The 26,344-nt window shown below is 40.3% G+C and overlaps 3 protein-coding genes and 1 non-coding gene across 4 annotated transcripts; all 4 read left to right on the forward strand.

Moving 5' to 3' along the window:
* The first annotated feature begins 202 nt into the window (after positions 1-202).
* LOC145457352 (uncharacterized) lies at positions 203-6,021 on the forward strand. Its single transcript, XM_080335548.1, has 3 exons — positions 203-666; positions 2,163-2,315; positions 4,157-6,021. The coding sequence occupies exons 1-3, from the start codon at positions 459-461 to the stop codon at positions 4,360-4,362; spliced, it is 567 nt and encodes a 188-aa protein (XP_080191674.1). The 5' UTR covers positions 203-458; the 3' UTR covers positions 4,363-6,021.
* A 1,283-nt stretch (positions 6,022-7,304) lies between these two features.
* LOC145457353 (uncharacterized) lies at positions 7,305-17,823 on the forward strand. Its single transcript, XM_080335549.1, has 3 exons — positions 7,305-8,255; positions 15,274-15,426; positions 16,447-17,823. The coding sequence occupies exons 1-3, from the start codon at positions 8,060-8,062 to the stop codon at positions 16,650-16,652; spliced, it is 555 nt and encodes a 184-aa protein (XP_080191675.1). The 5' UTR covers positions 7,305-8,059; the 3' UTR covers positions 16,653-17,823.
* A 6,407-nt stretch (positions 17,824-24,230) lies between these two features.
* Positions 24,231-25,683, forward strand: LOC145456976 (uncharacterized). Its single transcript, XM_080335125.1, has 3 exons — positions 24,231-24,408; positions 24,478-24,615; positions 25,160-25,683. The coding sequence occupies exons 1-3, from the start codon at positions 24,276-24,278 to the stop codon at positions 25,315-25,317; spliced, it is 429 nt and encodes a 142-aa protein (XP_080191251.1). The 5' UTR covers positions 24,231-24,275; the 3' UTR covers positions 25,318-25,683.
* A 32-nt stretch (positions 25,684-25,715) lies between these two features.
* Trnai-uau (transfer RNA isoleucine (anticodon UAU)) lies at positions 25,716-25,805 on the forward strand. The gene is given in 2 exon segments: positions 25,716-25,753; positions 25,770-25,805. It is a non-coding gene; the product is annotated as a tRNA-Ile (tRNA).
* The last annotated feature ends 539 nt before the right edge of the window (positions 25,806-26,344 follow it).

Below are 26,344 nucleotides of genomic sequence, written 5' to 3' on the forward strand. Positions count from 1 at the left end.
GTCTCATTTTGATGATATCACTGAATGTGTGTGAAATTATCATCGAAATCGAAGCGAGAGACCTTATATAAGTATGCCTATTTATACTTGAAAAGGGCGCGGTTTAAAAGCATATAAGCCCTGGCAGTGAGACGGGCCAGAGTATAAGCAAGGTAGCAGGTATCCGGCGACGTTTGGGAAATGCTCTGATGTGTAGACTTCATTCATGTACGCCTCGCAGCACTGTCAATATCTCATGGAAAGCATGATGTTCAAATTTTTATGTAATACATCAAATCCAAATGACCTTACAGTACCCCGAGAAGTCGCTGGTATGTATAAGCCGTATAGGGCATCATTGATTAAATAATATATACTCAGTGGTCCAGAATGTAAACTATCATCTGTGTTCTATATACTGAATAAGTGAATTCATTGCAGAGGTATTGTATGTTCGAACTAGTTCAGAAACACTTATCATGGGACTTTTTAACTTTGGAAGCGCCGGAGGACTCGGTCTCGTTCTGGTATTCGTCATCATCGCCTTGTCGACACCGGGTTGGGTGTACGTGACGGCGCAAATACAAAGTGCAAGAGTGAATCAGACAGAAACTGCTGCTTTTGGGTTGTTTTATAGCGTTCCTGAGCTTATCAATAGCTCAAACATTGATTACGGAAAAGGATTGTGTAAGTACTGTGCCGTACATTTACAGGCGATGTGTTTGACATGAATGTCCCAGTCCGATACCCTGTATGCATGGACCGTATATGTAGAGGCAAATGTAGCGAGTCATTTAGCAGAAAGAGCCCCATCTACTTTAAAGAGATACCACTGGTCCGAGACCAGTAAGTGAGTTATTATTATATTTTTTATTCACAGCAAAACTGGTAAATACACACATAATCCGGGGAGCAACCTGCCCCACAAGGAAAATGGCGAGCTTGAAGTAAACTTTAAAAATTTCAGTAATCAAGTCAAATTGTTATTACTATGCAATACATGAAGGAGTTAGATTACAGAATGGCGCTAGATGAAGAACTGTCAAGGGTTGCAGAGGTAATAAAGATTATTGAAAACGAAGAATCGAAATTACAGAAATTATGCTGTGGTTTTCTAGTACAAGTGTAATTAATATTATTAACATTATTAGGGATAGTGTTTTTCGCAACAGAGGCCTTTTGCACGAAGGCGATGACGTGTGGCCACAGTTAGTCTTTGTCAGTGGTTCTCAACCTTTTTGTCTTCGCGGGATCCTTTCATTCCGTCAAGGACCACCGCGGACTCCCGCGAAGTCTTAGTTCAAATTTGGCACAATTATCGTGCAATCGCCATCCGTCTTGTGCAAACGATAACTGTAGCTTAGTGATAAACATCACCAAAATGAGTTTTCTAGAAAGTAAGATCATACTAATCATGTAGAAATTGGGTTGACTTCTATTATTTCAAAAATAATTCCGCATCTGCATTTCTAGAAGTAAGTGGTCGTGTCTTGAGAATACGCGCCTTCGATTTGACATGAACGAGTGCCGAAAATCCATTTACAATTGAAGTTCTGTACCTTCAAGAAGCTCTTCGAAAATCCATTTTCACAAATATATATATATATAGATGTGGCGAATATCATAATAACGCGGAAGGCATCCGACGACACATTTGGCACCAACATTGACTAACAAATTGCTTTAATGAATATATAACGTCAAGCCTGGTCATTTTTATCTAGCAGCATATCTTTGAGTCATTATGGAAAAATCCTTATGTATCTTAGGAGAAAATGGATTTTTGTAAACATTTCGAAGTCACCGTGATTGACCTTACTCATCCAACTTTTTCTTGCCCGCAACCCCCAACAAAACATCTCTAAACAGCAAAATGTTTGTATCAATGGGCTATGAGCAATTTAGCAATTAAAATGAGTCTGCATGGTAGGATATTTAAACTCAGATGGCCATTCTGTTGATGTGAGCTCTGGAGTTTTACTAAAAACGAAGCGAAACTGCTTCAATATTTTCCGAATTAAAAAAATACAAATTAGGTTATTAAATATTTCGAGGCTTTGCGGACCCCCTGAAAAAGCTTCACGGGTCCCCAGGGACCAGCGGACCCCCGGTGAGAAGCGCTGGTCTATGTGATGAATTGTCAGCCCTGCACGTACTTCTCGCTAAATATCGTCTATTCGCAGATCTGGCGGGAACTTCATCGCTGACTTGTATCTGCTTTTTATGTATCGGGCTCAGCTTTGTCACCGTTGGCGCGTTGGCTAACATATATAGCGGGGCTTTCGAGGAGGAGAAGAAATTAGCGAAAGTTGGAGGAATATTTGGACTTGTCGCAGGTCAGTTCAGTTTGACAGTGTCTTGAATTCTATACCACATCGCCTACAAACCGATGGCTCATGACTTCGTTCTCGGTCTCATGTTATTTGGAGTCGCGGGCTCGAAGCAATCTGGATATGTTCGTGAATGTGAACTTCTTATAAAACAAATGGAACTTGGCAAAATATTATATCGTCTAGAGTTGAATGTCTTCGCACAGCAACCTCAGATTGCTCGCTGCACTATGTCGGAATCGTGAAAAATTATTTTTATGCATGACTAAAACCATAAAGCAATCTGTCCTCGACCAGTTTTGTATATGCGAAAGACAACTGCTTTTCCTGTGGGTTCTTTCAACATTTCAACTTCAATTCCGGCCAATAGCTTTATAAGAGATTCCCGTTTGTGTGGTAATGTGAGAAAAATCCGGCTCCAATATATTTAGACTGAATCGCTAGTTTAGTCTGAGATATTTTGAGATTTCGCAAATAACTAATATGCATTTGCATCGAACATAAACGTGTGAAGGGTTTAGCAATTATTCCACAGGTTTCATCAAGAAGCTTATTCTTGAAAATGGTTTTCATTACCAAGACTATGACAGTGTCACCCCTGTGCCTCAGGCTACTGCTAAGATTACAATAATACTATAAGCCCATCACCCACACACTTAGACTTTGGGTAATCACCGTGGGACACATAACAAAATATGTAGGAGTACAATTTGTACTATGTACATGTATACATTGATTCATTAGGGAATTATACGGGAACTGGAATTTCTGCTCCCTACAAAATGCAGTCCCTCTATTTGACAAATATTTATGTACTGTGTAGCCATCCAATTTTGGTTTAGCCTATCTCGTTGAGTCTAGCCTATTTTATTTATGACAGATTGAAGAAATCGATATTTTGCGTCACGACCGTATGTCGATCAAATTTGTAATTTTATGTATCGATGTATTGTCAACCTCGATTAGCTTATGTGTTACTTCGAATGTATCGTGTATAAAAACTAAAATCTCGGGTGGTGTTGGGGTTCTCTATCGCCTTAAAAACTTAACTCCTCATCAAACTCTCAGATCAGTCTACTATGCCTTAATTCACTGCTATCTCATTTATAGGATCCTATAGTTTGGGCACCTGCTGCGAAAAAAATATCTGCAGATATTGCAAGTCTTGCAAAACAGAGCCACACGAATTCTGTGTCGGAAATCTAGATATGAAAATTGCAATAGGATGTATCGAAGCGTTGAAATATTGAAAGTGGAAGACATGTTCAAATTCGAGGTAATGAAATTTATGCGTAGCTATCATCAGGGTGACTGCCACTATATTTTGATAATCTGTTCAATATAGCTTCAGATACCCACCAACATCATATCAGATTTTCTTTTAACTTGTCTCTGTCTGTGCAACACCGTACAACCAGTCTAGTGCAAAATTCAATCAATTCTATTGGTGTCAGTATTTGGAATAAGCTGCCACCTAATCTCCGTAATTTAGACTCTTGTGCATTTAACAAACAATGTTTTCATTCTTTTATCTCTAACTACCGCTAAATTGTATTTGCATTGCATTTTGAATTGTTGCATGATACTGTGTTTTGTTTTTCTTTTCGTTCCTTGGTTACTTTTTTAAAAATTAGTTATCGACTGAACATTGCTCCTGTCCTGGGTGGCTCGGCTCTGAAGACTTTGTCATATCGAGCCTCCCGTTTACCTTGCATGTCGCATTTCACTGTAACATTTTTGTAGTGTAATGTTGATATGTAATGTATACGAATAAAGATTCTCTCTCTCTCTCTCTCTGTTGTAGTTTGAAAACAGACTTTTCACTAGAAATACGCTTTTCTTTCAAGGTTTATTCCTGACAGTGGGCATGGCGACTCTAACGGGAATGGTGTTTGATAACAAGTTCTTCGTCGAAATATTATCCAATCAGATTTTCATGCAGGAACTCGAGCCTACACTGACAGTAGACTACGCGTGGGGATACAGTTTCGGGTTTGGATGGGCGGCTATGGCTGTGTCGATTGTTTCGGGAGCAATCGGCCTTCTTGGATAACAAGTCACGATATATAGCAGAAAATGATACAAACATGATGCACAACGATATGACAGTACACAGATATTTTGCACAATATAACGCTTTGCATGAGATAGCAATGCTATCAATGAAGATATGAAGTTGTGTATTGCCAACATCTGCGGGTTCTCTGCAGGTGTTGCTGTATATCATATAGTCAGATATGTCAGCTAAAATTTTGTTCATTGCCTATAAATATGTCAGTAGCGATGAAATGCCCTGCGTGACACCAAATCATTTACTTTATATTTCATTGAAGGTTAAGGCTTATTATTTGAGAATATAACCACAGCCGTTTGTTTATTGTGTTGGATTCAATGAATTTCGAGTGGGATACACAAAATCGAATAACAGCCGAATCGAATCAGATTCGAATATCCCAGTCATGATCAGACGCGAATCGAAACGCATACTCTAATACAGATGGTTCTCAAACTTTTTTTAGACACGCCTGCTTTATGATCGTGAAAAATTTAGCGCCCCCCTTATTGTCAAATCACAAAATGCAACCAGAATGCTAGCAATTCCAATGGATAGTTTGATGGCGTCGAATGTTATGACTATTGATGAGAGAATTCTCAAATGTGAAATTAGGACTATACACATAGCTATAACAATGAATTGGAGGTAAATCGCGCAAAGCGCAAATCTCTCTTTCAGTTGACCGCAGTTTCAGATGTTTTCACACCCCAGTTTGAGAATCACTGCTCTAATACGATCTTAAAAGTATACTTTTGGTCTACTTTTAGATATCATATGAGAAAAAACGAACTACACCGTGATTACATTGCTGGGTTGTACTTTGACAATTTTGCAATTGAAATTCTTGAACACATAAAATGATGAGCGATGATGTTGTTGGATTTATATTGGAATACGCCTTATTAGACACATGCTACACATCTCCGTTATATATCGCCCAGTCCTAGGAAGGCTTGACAAATGATCTCAGCTTGTTTGGGATTATTTTCACTTTTCATGATAGCATGTATTTAGCGGGCATCACCCGAGCTACATCTAATCGGATATAAGATTCTATTTATTAGTCAAATTTGCAAATATCCGTTTCATTGATGATTATGATCTAAGTTAGTTATCGTTTACCCAAACACATAGTTGCTAATCAAATCAATCTTCTATCAATAATCAAGATGGTGCTTTGTTTGTTGGGGATTAGCATCAGGCGGCAGAGTATATACGACGAACCTGTGTTAGAAACAGTTAGAACCAATCTCATATCATTCGTCTCACCGCTTCATAGGTTACGAAGAAATATTGATAAAGTATAGCTACAATTTCTGTTATTGTCGGTGGTGGACAAGACCAATACCTGTTATAGGGCCATTCCGATCTATTATTGACTGGACAATTTGTATTTTAGTGCGATGATTAATGAAACCCAATATTTTCATCTAATTGTCGACGGTAATTTTACGAGCGGATGTCATGCAAACAAACTCAACACCGCCGACATCTAAGGATCTTTTACGGAGACCAATCGAAATTGCGCACTGCTGACATGGTTTTAGCGCATAGAAAATGACCTCTGAACAATCAGATATCATGACTATAGGCGCCGCTGGTTTCCTACAGGGTTGGTTCGATTATGTTCACAATAAAGACAGTTTTGTAAGGTTAGTCATGTTCACAATAAGGCTAGTCCTGTTTAAAATAAGGTTAGTCATGTTCAAGATAAGGTAATCTCATGTTCACAAATAAGGTCAGTCGCTATATTCCTGGTATCAATAACGAACAGAACTCGGACAGGTGCTCTTGGCAGCAATTAATATTTATTGACGAGACGTTATAAACAAACAATCCGGGCGTTCTTTTCATCCTCCGTACTGAGATAAATATTTTCACACAGATGCGAGACGGAGAGATTTTGGATACAATTTCGACGTATTATGGGTATAGGATCATGTGGGAAGAACTTTAAAACTCCATTTGTGCGATATCAATGGAATGCCTTTCTTTATTTAAAGTTCATCTAATGTAATGTTCGAGCAAAATCCAACTGTAACGGAAATGCTCAATTTTTCATGGAAGCAACTCGAATATAGAACGCGACTGCACTATATTTCCTAGTATATTTTCAACCATACTCAACAACTGTATCTGTGGCATCGACACCTTCACGCTCACCAGCTATGTTCCGTGTAGAGCAGTATTTCTTAACACTTTAGCGCTCGTACCACTTGAGCTTTTAATAGAATTTCTCCTACCCCCTATCCATTCTCAACACAACTTCTGATGGTACCTGAATTTCAATTAAAACACCGTTGTCATGAACTAGCACGCAGCACGAAGAAAATTTTTGAGTTGAATAACTTGAGACAGAAAAGATTCCACTTTTCATTGGTTTGCAAAATAATTTTAGGCTGTAGATAGCGTGTAAGCCTAATCGCACAATACATATCGCACCCTCTGATTTGGTGCTTCGTACCTCAAGGGGTCCACAGCTCCCTGTTCAATAAACCCCGGTGTAGTGGACATCTCATAAACAGCATCAGCACGAACTAGAATGATTTTTGAATGATGGTTTTCAGTTGAAAAGGATCCCATGTTCAAGTCACTGACACGTTATAACTGTTATTGGGAGCTGTCATTCAAAACCGCTGCAATGTCAATAATTTGGTTATCTCTGTTAATTCGATTCGACATGCGTGATGCGATTCCTGCGTCATGAGAAATGATTCTATTGGATTTCGAACAGGTGATTCGTTTTGCCAATCACCAATTATGACCTTTCGCATGCTTCACGAATACCGAATGTGTACGACCACAACAAATCACTAGTATAATAACCATTTTTGTTGGTTATATTGAGCAAAAGAGTTTAATAAGCAATTGGGAATGATATTCAGCACCGCTAATATTGAATTCTTCTCCATCCCGTTGACGGGAAACGGATAATTGCGTGCATTCGTTTGAAGTGTTTCATTTTGATGATAAAAGAGGAACCTTATATATAAATCGTGAATTAAGCGTTAGAAGCTACTTCGTTTAACGAGTGCAGTGATAGCAATAACTAGTTGTAGATATCACTGAACGAGAGGGTATACAGTACAGATATAGATGATTATTCTCTAATTCTTCTGAATACTCTTGGATACACGCAAAGTCCTATATGAGTGTGCGCACCAACGTATAGGTGAATTAGAACTAGAGTTTACATATAGTAGGCCTATAGTGAAAGAAGTTTCCAATGCTTTGTGTTTTGGACTCGGACTTTGGAACGCAGACTTTGCGTTCGAACCATATCAACTATTGACTCAAGCTCTGTGATCCCTCGTTGAGGGTTGTTTAACCCATAATCAGGTAGCAGCACGTAAGACGTCGGGTTAATGGATTCAGCATTGCACTGGCAATGGTTACCGTGTGACGTGTGGTGACAATAATTTGCCAAATTTGCGACGTTCAAATTATGATATGGGAATAGCCCTTCTCAAGAATCAAGGTAATCTCACAGTTCGACATTTTACCTCCTGGCCAGATCATTTCAACACATTACAAGAAAGTATCAGTGACCAATCTTGAATATCTCGTCAAGTAAGTTGAAAACATCCATGCGCGACACCAACTTCACACGAATTCCGACTTCATTGCAGATACCATTAGATTATTATTAGTTAATATTATTATTATTAGTTCAGATTAGTTAGGAACAATTATCATGGGGATTTTTCACTTTGGGAGTGCGGGTGGACTCGGTCTTGCACTTGTATTCGTCATCATAGCCCTGTCGACACCGGGCTGGGTATATGTGACGTTGGTCGACAATCAGAACTCGACAACCACAGCATTTGGGTTATTTTATAGCGATCCTGTGCGGACTGATGGTTCGCTAATCCCATATGGCCATGGATTGTGTAAGTGAAGCACAATTTTTTACCGGATTTCGCTTATTTGAAATCGCATATTTTTCCACTCATACAAGGAATCAGTCACATCCCATTTGAACACCAGCTGGACGAAGCATAGAAATAGTACTTGCTACATTTATTGAACTTTAGCGTTCTTGTTGTTGTTGTATATAGCGTTCATGTTCTGTCTGCATCTATGGTAATTATATACCGGGCTGATTTGTTGTTAAGAATCCTGAGTTGACGTCAATGTGACATTTGTGGTCGCTCAAGTCAAGGCCACTAGCTGCGCTCGCAGTTTGCCTGTATACTTCATGTTATGTTCATTTCTATGACGTCATAATCGGATACATGCAATGTAGTTAGATGCAGGTTTTTGAACTTCCTTATTTGCTGACTATTGCCCCCGAATAGTGTAAGCTAGAAGCTTCGAATTTACATATATTTACATTATGAAGATATTGTTTAAATGTATATTATAGTTCTGTATCCAAAAAGTCTCTTCATGTCAAGGCTGTAATCAATAACATCATGTACCTCTGGCTGCATCCCAGACGTTCGCATCGTGAATATTAGTTAGGTTGTTGTAACGTAACTTTGTTTCATTATTATTCAAGGCCGAAAATGTTCACAATGGTGAAGCAATTAGCTTTGAAATCTCTAAAATAGCCAGTTCTACTTTATACATCCAAAGTAAAAGGCAGCTTACGAGGAGGCTTGCGACTGAATTATCAATCCAGAAGACGAGAGACGGAATAAATGATTTACTATAAGGCATTGCGAAATTTGTCGCTGAACAGAGAGCCGAAAGCACAGAAGAAGTGAAATATGCATTCACAAATACGTGAATCAGTGAACAAGTATTGTGGGTGTTTGCATCAAAGGGCGTCATATTATCATGTATGACCAATTGTCATTGACCATTGCCAAACACTCTCAGACACCGGCGGGCGGATCCGGATGTGCTTCGTAGGTCGTATACCCGTCCTCTATACCAGTGGTTCTCAACCTTTTTCATTTCGTGGGCCGGTAAAATTTCAAAAAATGTTTGGCGGACCGGTGAACTTTTGAAAATTGAAATCAATCCAAAATGTAAATATGCAACCGTTTTTTTTATTTAATTTTTATTGGCATAAATGGCGCTTGTAAACACTTGGGTCATTTGCACCCGCACAGTAAATTTCGTAAAGTCTTTTAACGCCTTTTTCTTGCGTACTTTTTCTGGTATTTTGCTGCCTTCTTTCAAGAGTTCGGCTCTCTCTTCCTCTGGGCTTTTTCAAGGCGCTGTGTATACAGCAGGATCGGCGATGAGGAGCCCAGATAAACCTCCGACAAATAGTAACATGGCAAAGCCGAGATTCGAACCAGCAACCATTGGTGTCGTGTCTGCAGTGTTAAACCACCTGCACCACTCACTTCCCCTGCAGGTATTTGTTGCTAGAGTGACATTTAGGGGGTTTTGGTCTTAATTAATTATGTTCACGATGCCGTCCATATGCTTTTACGGTAGTGAGTCTGCGGAGTCACGGTAAAATTGCCTTGTCCAAATAAACGTGCTATCGACGAGAGTCGCTTAGAATCTTTCGCCCCAAAGGCCGTGGGTTTAACCGACCACGCCTACTCGAATAATACTCTTCTCTTCAACAATATCGAGAGAAGAAGCGTTTCGGAGTTGAACCAAGCACCTTGTCATGCTACCTTGCTCATTGCCCACAACCACCAGAGGCAGTCTACTCTGGCTACTACGAATACCATGCTCCGCACGAAAAACCTGACAACAGCTATTATACCGGCCATCCACAAAATCAGGTCCGAAAAAGCACTTCGTCAGCCCACCCCAAGAAAACGTTGGCCTTGGGCCCACATGATGATCGGCCAAATCTCTCATGGACATCGTCCCCAGACTCCACAGTGGGGTGGATGTTTTCACCATTACTTGTGAGCAGATTCATTCTACTTTGTGTAGGCAGAGAGTTTATGTAAATCGCACCAAGCGCGAAGATTTTCTATAATTCATGACTGGATAGGTCAATGATATTGGTAACTGCATATATATTGCAATAAATTTTTATCCTCTCAGAATCATCATATTTTCCGGTAAAATTGAGTGAGGTGTCGTCTTGGAGAATTTAGGGCAGTGTTTCTCAACCGGGGGTTCGCGAAGCATTTTCAGGGTGTCCGCGAAACCATTTTGTAAAATGATTGACATAATTAATTTGTAATATTTTTGAATTAGCGAAAACATGATACAGTTTCGCTTCATAATTGCTGAAACTTCAGGACTCACACCATATTAGAATAGTCGTCTGACATGAAATATCATACAGTGCAAACTCATTTTAATTGCCAAATAGCCAATAGCCTAATGATACAAACATATTGCTGTTTTGAGACGTTTTGTTGGGGTCGTTTGAAATAGAAATTCTTGAATTAGATACCCTAATCTGTGCCAATGAATGATTGAAACCTCACCACGAAATCCATTTTCAACTGTGATGTAAATCAGCACTATTCCCGATTGACTTCAAGACGAGATGCTAAATAGAAATGACTAGGCTGGACGTTATATATTCACTAAAAACTCTGTTTCTCAATTTTTGTGTCATATATGTTCCGATCACAGCAAAAGGTGTCGTCGGAAGCGTTACGCGTTAATATTACGTTAGCCAGCGCCTATTTTTGTGAAAATATTTTCGACACTCGTTCATGTCAAATCGAAGACCTGTATTTTCAAGACAATAAATACAGCTGTAAAAATTGCTTCGAAGTATTAAAATTCTATACCCAATTTTTACGTATAGTATGATGTTATTTTCATGAAAAGTCATTTTTGTGGTTGTTTCTCACAAACACAACACATCTGACGGTTGCACGATAATTGAGCTAAATTTGAACGAAAACTTGTGGGGGTCCGAGGGGGTCCGTGACAGTACAAAAGGGGTCCGCGAAGATAAAAAGGTTGAGAACCACTGATTTAGGGCAAGTACGTAGTAATTAAATGTATTCGGGCGGGCGTGTTGGAGTAATTACTTCGTTGCATATCATTATTTCGTGACCTACTGTCTGTTATATAGTGAATAGATATTGTAATCGCCCATGCGCACTAAACTAAAAGACGGACAAGATTCCAAATTAGTATTTCAAACTGCAACTAATTTTTCTCCGTGGGATGACATTCGTCCAGTTGGGTAGGCTACAAGATTGCCAGGACAACGAGATTCGGCGCGAGCAATTTCGGCACCTATATGGACAATTAGACATCTATATATCGAAGTTTTCGGTCAACAAAGAAAAGTCCCTTTCGGTCCATGATTTCTCGCTGCCGATGTTTGGCACATCTTTCGGAGTCCCACGTCAGCCTAATCCTCAATCTGTATTGGTGCGTCGTAGCGCGGTAATGTTTGACAACGATATGCCTAAATCATCTGTTTTTCCTGGAGAAAGGCACCCAATATAACCAAGACATCCAGTAAGTAAAATTAAATCGCGCAGAGCGCGTACAAATTGAAATATGTTAGATAAAGTATTTTAAAAAAGTACAGTATAATTCATTTGCGTTCAACCACGGCCTCTCGACAACGGGGGTGTTTGGCGCCTCGCAGTTATCGTACTGCACAAAATGAATAAATTGAAAACGAATCATCGTGTAAACTGTGCACTGTGCAGTTTAGCGAATCAGTTCGAACTTGTCGCTCGCATGTCGTCAAATGACTTGGCTTGAACGCCAAGTCAAATCGAACATATTTCCAGACACAAAATGTCATCTCACGAAGTTTTGAATCAGTTTAAAATTATAAAATGCCCGGAGGACCGACAGGAAAGTCGTCACGGTCCGGCACCGGTCCGCGGACCGGCGGTCGAGAATCACTGCCCCACAGGACGAATGTCATCCCACGGAGAAAAATTATTTGCCAGTTATAAATACCAATTTGGAATATTGTCCGTTTTTTTAGTTTAGTGCGCATGGGCGATTACAATATTTATTCACTATATAAACGACAGTAGGTCACGAAATATTGAAACGCAACGAAGTAATTACGCCAACACGCCCGCCCGAATACATTTAATGACTACGTACATGCCCTAAATCAGTGGTTCTCAACTTTTTTGTCTTCGCGGAACCCTTTTGTACTGTCACGGACCCCCTCGGACCCTCACAAGTTTTCGTTCAAATTTAGCTCAATTATCGCGCAACCGTCATATGTGTTGTGTTTGTGAGAAACAACCATAAAAATGACTTTTCATGAAAATAACATCATACTATACGTAAAAAATGGGTATAGAATTTTAATATTTCGAAGCGATTTTTACAGCCGTATTTATTGCCTCGAAGATACAGGTCTTCGATTTGACATGAACGAGTGCCGAACATATTTTCACAGAAATAGGCGCTGGCTAACGTAATATTAAAGGGCAACGCTGCCGACGACATCTTTTGCTGTGATCGGAACATCTATGGCACAAAAATCGAGAAACAGAGTTTTTAGTGAATATATAACGTCCAGCCTAGTCATTTCTATTTAGCATCTCGTCTTGAAGTCAATCGGGAATAGTGCTGATTTATATCACATTTGAAAATAGATTTCGTGGTGAGGTTTCAATCGTTCATTGGGACAGATTAGGATATCTAATTCAGGAATTTCTATTTCAAACGACCCCATCAAAGCGTCTCAAAACAGCAATATGTTTGTATCATTAGGCTATTGGCTATTGGGCAATTAAAATGCGTTTGCACTATAGGATATTTTATGTCACACGACTATTGTAATATGGTGTGAGTCCTGAAGATTTAGCAATTATGAAGCGAAACTGTATTATGTTTTCGCTAATTTAAAAATATTACAAATTAATTATGTCAATAATTTTACAAAGGGTTTCGCGGACACCCTGAATATGCTTCGCGGACCCCCCCCCCCTTTGAGAAACACTGCCCTAAATTTTCCAAGACGACACCTCACTCAATTTTACCGGAAAATATGATTATTCTGAGAGGAAAAGAATTTATGGCAATATATATGCAATTACCAATATCATTGACCGATTCAGTCATGAATTATAGAAAATATTCGCCCTATGTGCGATTTACATAAACTCTCTGCCTACACAGAGTAGAATGAATCTGCTCAAAAGTACTAGTGAAAACATCCACCCCGCAGTGGGGTCTGCAATTACCAATATCATTGCTCGCTAATTTAAAAATATTACAAATTAATTATGTCAATAATTTTACAAATGGTTTCGCGGACACCCTGAATATGCTTCGCGGACCCCCCCCCCCTTTGAGAAACACTGCCCTAAATTTTCCAAGACGACACCTCACTCAATTTTACCGGAAAATATGATTATTCTGAGAGGAAAAGAATTTATGGCAATATATATGCAATTACCAATATCATTGACCGATTCAGTCATGAATTATAGAAAATATTCGCCCTATGTGCGATTTACATAAACTCTCTGCCTACACAGAGTAGAATGAATCTGCTCAAAAGTACTAGTGAAAACATCCACCCTACTGTGGGGTCTGCAATTACCAATATCATTGACCGATTCAGTCATGAATTATAGAAAATATTCGCCCTTGGTGCGATTTACATAAACTCTCTGCCTACACAGAGTAGAATGAATCTGCTCAAAAGTACTAGTGAAAACATCCACCCACTGTGGGGTCTGGGGGCGATGTCCATGAGAATTTGGATTATCATCATGTGGACCCAAGACCTAGACCCAAGACCCAAGACCCTAGACCCAAGACCAAGACCCAAGACCTATTATTGGGGTGGGCTGACGATGTGCCGGACCTGATTTTGTGGATGGCCGGTATAATAGCTGTTATCAGGTTTTTCGCGCGGAGCATGGTATTCGTAGTAGCCAGAGTAGCCTACCTCTGGTGGTTGTGGGTAATGAGCAAGGTAGCATCACAAGGTGCTTGGTTCAACGCCGAAACGCGTCTTCTCTCGATATTGTTGAAGAGAAGAGTATCATTCGAGTAGGCGTTGTCGGCTAAACCTACGGCCTTTGGCGCGAAAGATTCTAAACGACTCTCGTCGGTAGCACGTTTATCTGGAGAAGGCAATTTTACCGTGACTCAGCAGACTCACTACCGTAAAATCACATGGACGCCATCGTGAACATAATTAATTAAGACCAAAACCCCGAAAATGTCACTCTAGCAACAATATCCTGCAAAAAACGGTTGCACATTTACATTTTGGATTGATTTCAATTTTTAAAAGTTCACCGGTCCGCCAAACATTTTTTGATATGTTACCGGTCCGCGAAATGAAAAAGGTTGAGAACAATTGCAGTGTGGTACAAGATTGCCAGGACAGCGAGATTCGGCACGAGCAATTTGGGCACCTATGGACAATTAGATATCTATATATGGAAGTTTTCGGTCAACAAAGAAAAGTCCTTTTCCGCTCATGATTTCTCGCTGCCGATTTTTTGGCACACCTTTTCGAGTCCCCTGTCAGCCTAATCTTCAGTATGTGTTGGTGCGTCGTAGCGCGGTAATGTTTGACTACGATATGCCTATTTCTATAAATCATCTGTTTTCCTGAACAAACGCACCCAATAAGCAAGACATTCAGTAACAGTAAATTGAGAAGAGCGCGAAAAAAATGATATATGTTGGATAAAGTTTTTTAAAAAAGTACTGTATAGTTCATTTGCGAAATAATTTTGAGTCTGTTCAACCAATTGGGGTGTTTGGCGTCTCGCAGTTACGGTCCTGCACAAAATGAATGAATCGAATACGAATCATCGTGTAAACTGTGCGAATCAAGTTTAGCGAATCAAATCGGACGCCAAGTCAAATCGAACATGTTTCCAGACCCAAAATGTCGCCTCACGAAGTTTGGAATCAGTTTTAAATTGTAATATGCCCGGCGGACCGGCAGGAAAGTCGTTACGGACCGGCACCGGCGGTTGAGAACCACCGCTCTATACCACAATATCCCACGACCGCACATTCGGGTGCGGGAAACACTACTAATACCAACTCCACACTTCTCCATCGCAGATCTGGCGGGGACTTCATCGCTGACTTGTATCTGCTTCTTATGTGTTGGGATCAGCTTTGTAACCGTTGGCGCGTTGGCTAACATATATAGCGGGGGTTTCGAGGAGGAGAAGAAATTGTCGAAAGTTGGAGGAATATTTGGACTTGTCGCAGGTCAGTTCATTTTGACAGTGTCTTGGATTGTACACCATATCGCCTGCAAACCGATGGCTCATGATTTCGTTCTCGGTCTCACATTATTTGGAGTCGAGAGGTCGAAGCAATCTGGATAGCTTCGTTAATGTGAACTTCTTATAAAAAAAACGGAGCTTGGCAAAATATTATACCGTCTAGAGTTGAATGTCTTTGCACAGCAACCTCAGGCTGCTCTCTGCACTATTCGGAATCGTGAAAAAATATTTTTACGCGTGACTAAAACCATTAACCATTTTGTCCTCTACCAGTTTTGTATATACGAAAGACAACTGCTTTTCTTGTGGATTCTTTCAACATTTCAACTTCAATTCCGGCCAATAGCTTTATAAGAGATTCCCGTTTGTATGGTAGTCTGAGAAAAATCCGGCTCCTATATATTTAGACTGAATCGCTAGTTTAGTCAGATATTTTGAGATTTCGCAAATCACTGAGATGCATTTGCATCGAACATATACGAGTGAATAGTTTATCAATTATTTCACAGGTTTCATCAAGAAGCTTATTCTAGAAAATGGTTTTCATTACCAAGGCCATGACAGTGTCACTCATGTGCCTGATGATACTGCTGAGATTACAATAATACTATAAGCCTATCACCCACACACTTAGACTTTGAGTAATCACCGTGGGACACATAACAAAACATGTAGGAGTACAATTTCTAATGCACATTGATTGATTATGGAATTATACGGGAACTCGGATTTCTGCTCCCTACATAACGCAGTCCCTCTATTTGACAAAGATTTATGTACTGTGTAGCTTACAATTTTTGTTTTTGCCTATCTCGTTGAGTCTATAGCCTATTTTATTTATGACAGATTGAAGAAATTGATATTTTGCGTCTCGACCGTATGTCGATCAAATTTGTAATTTTATGTGTCGATGTATTGCCAACCTCGATCAGCTTATGTGTGACTTCGCGTGTATCGTAGCTGGAAAATAGACTTTTCACTGGAAATACGCTTTTGTTTCAAGGTTTACTCCTGACAGTGGGCATGGCGACTCTAACGGGAATGGTGTTTGATAACAAGTTCTTCGTCGAAATATTATCCAATCAGACTTTCATGCAGGAACTCGAGCCTACAATGACAGTGGATTACGCATGGGGATACAGTTTCGGGTTTGGATGGGCGGCTATGGCTGTATCGATTGTTGCGGGAGCAATCGGCCTTCTTGGATAACAAGTCACGATATATAGCAGAAAATGATACAAATATGATGCACAATGATATGACAGTACACAGATAGTTTGCACAATATAACGCCTTGCATGAGATAGCAATGCTATCAATGAAGATAGGAAGTTGTGTATATTGCCAACATCTGCGGGTTCTGTGCCGTTGTTGCTGTATATCATATAGTGAGATATGTCGGCTAAAATTTTGTTCATGTCCTATAGATATGTCAGTAGCGATGAAATGCCCTGCGTGGCACCAAATCATTTACTTTATATTTCATTGAAGGTTAAGGCTTATTATTTGAGAATATAACCAGCCGTTTGTTTATTGTGTTGGATTCAATGAATTTCGAGTGGGATACACAAAATCGAATAACAGCCGAATCGAATCAGATTCGAATATCCCATTCATGATCAGACGTGAATCGAAACGCATACTCTAATACAGTGGTTCTCAAACTTTTTCTAGACACGCCCGCTTTATGATCGTGAAAAATTTAGCGCCCCCCTTATTGTCAAATCACAAAATACAATCAGAATGCTAGCAATTCCAATGGATAGTTTGATGTCGTCGAATGTTATGACTATTGATGAGAGAATTCTCAAATGTGGAATTAGGACTATACACATAGCTATAACAATGAATTGGAGGTAAATCGCGCAAAGCGCAAATCTCTCTTTCAGTTGACCGCAGTTTCAGATGTTTTCACGCCCCAGTTGGAGAATCACTGCTCTAATACGATCTTAAAGGTATACTTTTGGTCTACTTTTAGATATCATATGAGAAAAAACGAACTACACCGTGATTACATTGCTGGGTGGTACTTTGACAATTTTGCAATTGAAACTCTTGAACACATAAAATGATGAGCGATGATGTTGTTGGATTTATATTGGAATACGCCTTATTAGACACATGCTACACATCTCCGTTATATATCGCCCAGTCCTAGGATGGCTTGACAAATGATCTCAGCTTGTTTGGGATTATTTTCACTTTTCATGATAGCATGTATTTAGCGAGCATCACCCGAGCCACGTCTAATCGGATATAAGATTCTATTTATTAGTCAAATGTGCAAATATCCATTTCATTGATATACTATGATCTAAGTTAGCTATCGTTTGCCCAAACACATAGTTGCTAATCAAATCAATCTTCTATCAAGAATCAAGATGGTGCTTTGTTTGTTGGGAATTAGCATCAGGCGGCAGAGTATATACGACGAACCTGTGTTAGAAACAGTTAGAACCAATCTCATATCATTCGTCTCACCGCTTCATAGATTACGAAGGAATATTGATACAGTATAGCTACAATTTCTGTTATTGTCGGTGGTGGACAAGACCAATACCTGTTATAGGGCCATTCCGATCTAATATTGACTGGCCAATTTGCATTTTAGTGCGATGATTAATGAAAACCAATATTTTCATCTAATTGTCGACGGTAATTTTACGAGCGGATGTTATGCAAACAAACTCAACACCGCCGACATCTAAGGATCTTTTACGGAGACTATTCGAAATTGCGCACTGCTGACATGGTTTTCGCGCATAGAAAATGACCTCTGAACAATCAGATATCATGACTATAGGCGCTGCTGGTTTCCTACAGGGTTGGTTTGATTATGTTCACAATAAGGGCAGTTTTGTTCACAACAAGGTTAGTCATGCTCACAATAAGGTTGGTCATGTTCAAAATAAGGTAATCTCATGTTCCTAATTGATGCCATAGCAATTTCATCTAAATCAGTGGTTCTTAACCATGGCTCCGTAGTGGATGATGATGTAGTAGTATTAAGATATATCCCTAATGAATATAGAGAGCCAAGTAAAATTCCACAAAACATGTCAAATCTCGAAATTTTTGGTGGCTGTACGCGGCGACGTTTGCTACATATGTTTTCATAAATGTATGGGGTTAATATAATTCATATAAAATGGATCGCGCGTACTTTTAGATCGCCAATTTCCCGTTAAAACACTGCCCTTCCGCTTGCTAGGGTTATTTTCAACAAAATGTTTCGAATTACGTATTATATCCTGCAGCGCACAGCGTGTGGATAACTGGATATCGAAGGAGACACAATGTATATCACTTTTGAGAGCCCCTTGTACAGATAATATGCTTTGAAGCTTTGTTCACTAAAGGAATAACTAAATAAACTTGTTTTTGAGAGCTACAAAATTAAATCTTCAGAATATTTATTCATCGTATCATAAAGGATGATACTATCCCCGTATTGCCAATCGCAGATGTGAGTTCGGGATACCTATACTTCTGGTTCGAACCACAGGGCACGAGACCGTGCCCGATTGTTTTATAACAACCTTGATTTGACCCTGAATATACCAGATAGAATTATTATATGGTTCATCATTGTCGAGTTGTCCGCGAGCGCGATTAAATCGCGAAATATTTCCAATACTAAACTCCCGAAAAGATCGATTGGATTTGACCTCTTACAAAGACCGAAACTGCTGCAACCCAAGCCCACAATCGTGGGGGGGGGGGAGCTCGAAAGGGGCCGTAAATTATTGCGGCGAATGAACATAAATTACACATCATGTTTTGACGACTGCCCCACGAAAAAATGCGCATAATTATAGTAAATAGAAATAGGCATTTCGGCGTCGGCCATTACCGCCCCACGATGCACGATTACATATGAAGTTCCTGCCAATATGAGATTCCGAGAAGTGTGCCAAAAAGATTGTCAGCAAGAAAACCTTAGCCGAGAAGATTGCCCTTATGGTGACCGTAAACTTCGATGAATATAAGTCTAATTGTCCATTGGTGCTTAAATCGCCCCTACCGAATTATCATGTCGTCACAATCTGCACCCCACAGGACAAATAACATCCATCAGAGAAGAATTATTTGCCAGTGTAGAAATACCAATTTTGAATCATGTGCTTATTTAAGTTTAATAAGTCTATGCGTTTCAATATCTTTTGACTAGTTAGCGGACAAGAGGTGACAAAATACCAACATGTATTGAAGTAATTGTACCAACGGGCACGCCCGAATATGTTTAATTATTAATTACGTGGGCTTCATTTTTCCAAGACAACAGCTCACTCAGCGCTACTGGTAAATCTGACCACGTGAGCTGAGAGGATAAGACATATATATGCAATTACCACCTGTTCATTCATGCATTATAGAAACTGATGGCGCCTAGGGCGACCAGGCCAGACAAACTTTGCTGACCATCGAAATCACGTGATGAGATTCTTGGGGGCGAAGCCCCCAGAAGTTTGATTTATCACGCTATTGCTGTCCAAGACAATCGTATTTAGGGGGACTGACAAAGTGCTGTTAGGTAGGGTTACCATATTTTGGAATCGGGAAAGGAGGATACTTTTTCACAATTTTCAGACTTACAATACGTGAGCAAAATTCGAAAAAAATGTCCAACTTACCTCAAAATCGCGGTTGGTTGACTAAAAAAATGGTCAGGTTTCAGGCTCAACTCCCGAAATACAGTTATGCTTTTAGATTTTCCGTTGGTCGACTAAAAAAAGTCGTCGCTAACGTTCAAACCACGATTTCCTGTTTAGCATCATTTATGCCCACTTTCACTCGAAACTATCCACCATCGTAGCTCTAAAAGCTGTCAAGGAGGACAAATTGCCATAAAGAAGGACATTTAGGCGTCCTCGAAGGAAATCTTCAAAAACATGAAAAGGAGGACAATATGGGGCTGGGAGGCGCTAGAGCACGATAATTTTTGAAAGGGGACGCTGGATGAAAAAAGGTTAAGAACCACTGATCTAAATAATATCTTTAGAAATCCTAACGATTTTACATGTGGCTATTGGTCGAAGCTAGGTTCATCTGGATATTTTGTAAGAACGAAGAGCAAACCAAGCAAACATGTGTGGAAGCCCACCCATTAGGGGTGTTTGTGTAATGATTGTTAGTTGCTATTGTGATGGTACTGTTATTTCTAGGGCCGCCAAGTGTCTAGCATTGACTACGTGAAATGGACACTTGGTGGATACATGACAATGCATGCTCCCTTCTTGTCTGAACTGGCTACCATGAGGCACGGAAATAAAGCTGTCTAAAAACTATTTTGAATCTCTTTACATCGACTATATTAGGAGGTCTTCCACACATACACTTGATATGAGAATATCTAATATGTGAGTTCAATATGCATTTCGCATTAATAGTAAATGCGTAGGCTGTACAGTGTACACTGTACAGGTACATTAACTTGTGCTTCATTCGTTTGGTCATGTCTCATTGTGAGTCGCGCAATAAAACTTGCATTATCTTGTGTCATTTCGCATGGCACGCTGTCATGACACTCGGTGAACTTGAACGAGATCCGTCAAATTGATAAATAACCAATTAATCATGGTATGAGAGCCCGAGGAAATCGTTATACATTTAACAGTCGAAACATGTATAAAAATTTTCATCTGATGCCTATCGCTGGAGTATCGACCGTAACATCACTTTCAATGAGCAGGTGTTGTTATTCTGTGGTGGGAAAAGATAACCTTTAATATATACACTTTTTTGCTTCCAGGAATATTACTGACAGTGGGCAAGGCGACTCTCACTGGGATGGTGTTCAATAACAAGTTCTACGTGGATATTTTATCCCAACCGACCGTAATCCAGGACACAAGTCCCTCCTTGACGATTACGTACGCATGGGGTTATAGTTTTGGGCTTGGATGGGCTGCTATGGCTGTCTCCATTATATCGGGGGCGGTCGGTCTTCCTGGATAGCAAGACATTGTATAAATGTACGATTACCTGGAAATGAGATGCACAACGACAAGACATCCAGATCAATTTTTCACGATATTACGCATTTTGATATCTGAACGCCTTGAGTGATTATGGGCTATTGTTATTTCCCGACTTATCTAGCGCTGTCTCCTATTATTTCACGTTAAGCATAGCGACACGATAACATGAGCAATTGAGCATGAGCATGGACAACCACGAAACCTCAGGAGCGACGCAGTCCTTTAGCAATGGAAGAGCATTTAGTAACACCAAAACATTGCTTGTATTTCGCTAAGCTTTTGAAATACAGCAATCTTCATAGTTGTTGTTGTTTCGACACCTATATGGTAATTTCACACCAGGTAGATCAGGGCTGGCCAACCTTTTTAGCCAAAGGGCCACACTCGATTGACGAACTTATGCGCGGGCCACTATCCGCGCGAAGCGCGAAATTTTTTCGAAGTTCATAGGTCAATAATATTGCCACTTGACTAGATTGCGGACCTGCTGTATATCGCTGGGCTAAGTTTGCGAGGACTGCGCTATTCGGCGCATGGACACATCGATATCGAAAGCTGCGACCAACATGCGTCGATCATATTGTGCCTAGGTTTCATTGTCGGCAGTCTTACTGCGAGCGCAAACGCACGGTCGCTTATGTTGAACGACACTTTGTCTCGTAATCGCGAATATAGTTAGACTTAATCTGATACACTGGGTGTTCTTCCATTTTCGCAAAAGGGCAACAATATTAAAAACAAGAAATCGACTGACAACATATTGCGCTAAGCTTTTACAAAATTTTTAACTTTGATAAATTTATCGCAAATTATTCTGCTTTATTGTAGTGTACGGAGATCTACCAATATGTGAATGGCTGAAGGATCTGTCAATGCTTCGGAACTGATATTCTAGTCATCACAACTCAAGTGTTGCAGCCAGACTAATCAAATTTTTGGTTGGCCTTGCAAGTTCACAATCTGTGCAATCCATTTTTGATGATATTAGAAATTTCGGAAATTGCCTCGCGGGCCACTCAAATCCTTCTCGCGGGCCAGATGTGGCCCGCGGGCCACGGGTTGGCCGGCCCTGAGGTAGATATTGCTTATTATGATTCCTGATCTGCCGACTTGTAGCACGACCCACCTTCGTTCCAGGCTTTTTCAATACATCGCTTATGCGGATTGAATGGCGAGAAGACTTGGACATGGACATGGACAACTACTATAGATAAATTCTATATAGCTGCGTAAGCTGCCTCATTAGAATAATTAGAGCGAAATGCCGGTCATCTAATTCTCGTCTAATTTGCGTAGCGTTCCGTGGAAATGTGGGTAGAAAGGCGGTGGATTAACTGACTACGCCAACTCGAATAATATTATTCTTCACCTCGACAATATCGAGGGGACTAGGTTTCTGAGTAGGACCATACACATTGTCGTGCTGCCTTATCTCCCACTACCACTATTACCCGCCAGTCCACCGCTAGACATACTGTACTATGAATACAATGCGCCACACGAAAACACTAAGCAACAGCGAAACCATGCCATTTACAAAATAGCTTATGGAATGACCACGTAAACTGCGCGATTTTGCGAGTCAGCTTGGAGTTGTCGCTCGGGTGCTGTTACCGGAGACGGCCCGAACATCAAATTTACGAATTGATTTTTTTAATATTGATGTCATTGGAGCTTTATCACTACTTCGGGAAAGGGTATATGCGGCTATATACCAACAGGTGAGCGTATTTCAAACTTGAACGAAACGGTATGTATTCACTTTATGGATACATGTACCATTTGCGAGTGATGGCAACAGAAGAGGACGTTCAATCATCAATGACGCTCGACCCGGTTATCGTAATTCGATCATCGTTATTCTTCCGCTACCATTCTACCTATGTATAGGCTAACACAACGCTACAAAAACCGACCCTGTTGCGACAGTGCAATGATCGAGTTACCACATCAGAACGTATAAGAATGCTATTGTTTTACCAAACAGCGATTGAGCAGTTGCGCTAGCACAAGTATGGAATAATCTACGACAATGATTCTTAAGATTGAAACACTGACATAAAGCATCGGCGAGAGATAAATAGCAGACGACAGAGTGGTCATGCGCCATGCGGGGCCTACGATAACTTAAGTTGAGTCAGTTTCGAAGGGTCGTACAATTCATCATACGGAATGCTGCTCAAATTCGTCTGTGCTTCGTACAGGGATTCTCGACCCGTGTACAGCGAACCTATTGCGGGCCTTGAGATATTATCCTTATTTTGTTTGCGTCATTGTCGCAGTCAACGGTACACGTCCGACGTTCGTATAGTGAATCGTTTTCCATACGATCGTTTCGTCTTCATTAATCGGTATACTCGTACTCGTATTCCGTCGCTAAGGTAACCATTTCCTCTGGCAACCATAAATATAGCTTTTTAAAGATCGTTTTCTGTTAATTATTCCTGCCGCGGTGCAGGGGGATGAAAACGTTGGGCGATCAGTAAGGAACAAGACCATAGTGCCATCAACTTGTTCTTAACAATTTTAGGTATAATATTAACTTCAGGGGTAGTTTAATTGCTGTTTGTTTCATATTCATGGTGCTTCGACATCTGCGGGTTTTCAGTTCATGTTAATTTGACGTCAGACCGGCCCATGTCTTCCAGCATTGGTGGCTTTTGTAAGACACCACTTACGTTGACTGAGCGGCGAATAAAGGTCTCGAATAGAATTACCTCCAACACTTGGTAGCAATTCAGAAGATGACTTCAAGGTGTGGGCAAACCGCGACTGATATGCCCTTAATCTAAGCTTCAATTATCACGCGTTAAGGCAAACACCTTTTCACGTTCTCGGCAGGTAAAAAAATATGGAAGGCACGCAAAAGATAGGGATATTTGTACTTGCCGTAGCAATAATATTAAATATCGTCGCTATTGCCTCGTCGGGATGGTATACTGTGGCAGATGTCTCGTTTGGGTTGTCTTCATCGGAATCGACAGGTAATGCAAGATATGGCAGTGTGCGAAAAAATATATAATATTATATATATACATGAGATATTTTGACAGGCGCGGCCGTCACTGCGGATAATCTCGCATTGGCGTTGAACATCGTTGGAGACATCTTCCTGGCAGTCGCTATAGGTGCAATAATAGTATCTAAAGGGGGCGTCGGGAAGTTTGGAGGCATAATCGGACTAATTGGCGGTATGTTCAGTGTGCAATATTTCCCAATCTACGTCCGTCCGTACGTAGAACGAGGAGGAAAATGTAGGTTCACCCACCCCGCAGACTCCTGGAGTTGGAGATTTGACGTCATATTCGTTTGCAATGCCACAACGGAGCATTCATACCATGCGAGTTAAAATTTAACCCTAATTGTTATCCTCTGTCAGATTTATTAGCCTATAATTCATGAAGGGTAAACTTCGCTGGGTAAATCCGTTTCCATACAATCATGCATGTTATCACTTGAATATCATGAAAACAATTGGAATCTGTCATCTTAGTGATTTCCTTCGCATATCGCTTATCGTCTGTCGCGATTCTGAAGGCATCTAATCCTACGCTCTTGTAAATGAACGAATGGTGGGTCGTAATTCAAGATTCTGAAGGAAATATAAATACTTTGTAGATATTGATCTAAGCGAGGGATGAGCGAAATTCAATGTTCCAAAACCAGCGACACGAGCAATCCAAAGTATACAAATATTGTTCTTGGATTTGATGCAATTTCCCTTTTATCTTTCAGTTATCTTCATAGTCGCTGCGATGATATCTTATACTATCAGGAGGGGAGATCTCCTGAATTTCTTGCTGGACGGAATATCGTGGGGATACAGCTATGTCTTGGGATGGGTGTCGGGTGCTGTGGCGCTGTTTGGGAGTATATGTGCTATGTGTGGTTGATATAATAATAGCATGTTGTGCGGATTATATATTATTGGGAATAATTGGGAATGTGAGATTCATTTGCTGCTGCGTGCCTGTTCTATGGAATGGAAGACACCGTATTTTTGAAGAAAAAATGTATCAATAGATGCTTTTCTTTTTTCTTTTAACACTTAGGCAATCTAAATTAGTGATAATAAAATTACATACATGCATGCGACGCGGACGTTTCATCGACTAGCACCGTTCACCGTATTTATTTTCTCACTCACTTCATCTCTATTTTTATTGTCAAACGCACAATCTGGGCTTATGTGACGCTAAGTTCGTTATTTAGCATTCACTTCCTTTGTAATTTACTTAAAAATCAATTCGGCATTTGCATATCAGTGAAGAGTCGGCAGCGAATAGGCCTTGCTCCAGTGGCGCATTCGGTTAGCGCGCCGTACTTATACGACAGATACGGAGTGATGCGGAGGGTGCGAGTTCGAGCCTCGCCTGGAGCATGCATTTTTCGATGTTCCTTTCATATAATGTAGCCGTAGTGGATTCGGTTTTCGCCGCTACCCGCGAACGTATAAATTGTACATCTCCCTTTCCGGTGCGATATCGCTATAGCGAAGTAAACGTTTACACATGTGCTCACATGCTGTCAACGATAATTATTCTACCCGTGATAGCACATTGTAATGGTAATTGGGACCATTTGCCACTCATGAACACCGATGTAACTTGTATAGCCCTATCTACCAGTATCATTGACATAATGCAAAATAAGACATCGTCAGTCGTCACATAGCATATGTACATCCTATACTTTCGCTTTGCCTTAATCGCACTGTTTAAGGGTAATACTAATGCAAGGGCGCCCAACCCGCGGCCCACGAGAAGGTTTTGTGTGGCCCGCGAGGTAATTTTCTAAATTAGTTATATTATCGAAAATGAATAGCTAGGATTGTGAACTTGCAAGGCCAACCAAAATTGTGACTGTGACAATTTTGGGCTGTTGCTGACTAAAATATCAGTTCTAACCCATTGGCAGATC

Source organism: Botryllus schlosseri, chromosome 15 (assembly GCF_051294905.1).
Source record: "Botryllus schlosseri isolate E-star chromosome 15, Bs_hap1, whole genome shotgun sequence".
In the NCBI taxonomy this organism is placed as follows: Eukaryota; Metazoa; Chordata; class Ascidiacea; order Stolidobranchia; family Styelidae; genus Botryllus; species Botryllus schlosseri.

Coding starts and splice junctions, on each gene's coding strand:
- LOC145456976 (XM_080335125.1), top strand. CDS start 24,276: ATGGAAGGCACGCAAAAGATAGGGATATTTGTACTTGCCGTAGCAATA. Junction 24,409..24,477: donor GTCTTCATCGGAATCGACAG/GTAATGCAAGAT, acceptor ATATTTTGACAG/GCGCGGCCGTCACTGCGGAT. Junction 24,616..25,159: donor CATAATCGGACTAATTGGCG/GTATGTTCAGTG, acceptor TTTATCTTTCAG/TTATCTTCATAGTCGCTGCG.
- LOC145457352 (XM_080335548.1), top strand. CDS start 459: ATGGGACTTTTTAACTTTGGAAGCGCCGGAGGACTCGGTCTCGTTCTG. Junction 667..2,162: donor TGATTACGGAAAAGGATTGT/GTAAGTACTGTG, acceptor GTCTATTCGCAG/ATCTGGCGGGAACTTCATCG. Junction 2,316..4,156: donor AATATTTGGACTTGTCGCAG/GTCAGTTCAGTT, acceptor TTTTCTTTCAAG/GTTTATTCCTGACAGTGGGC.
- LOC145457353 (XM_080335549.1), top strand. CDS start 8,060: ATGGGGATTTTTCACTTTGGGAGTGCGGGTGGACTCGGTCTTGCACTT. Junction 8,256..15,273: donor CCCATATGGCCATGGATTGT/GTAAGTGAAGCA, acceptor TCTCCATCGCAG/ATCTGGCGGGGACTTCATCG. Junction 15,427..16,446: donor AATATTTGGACTTGTCGCAG/GTCAGTTCATTT, acceptor TTTTGTTTCAAG/GTTTACTCCTGACAGTGGGC.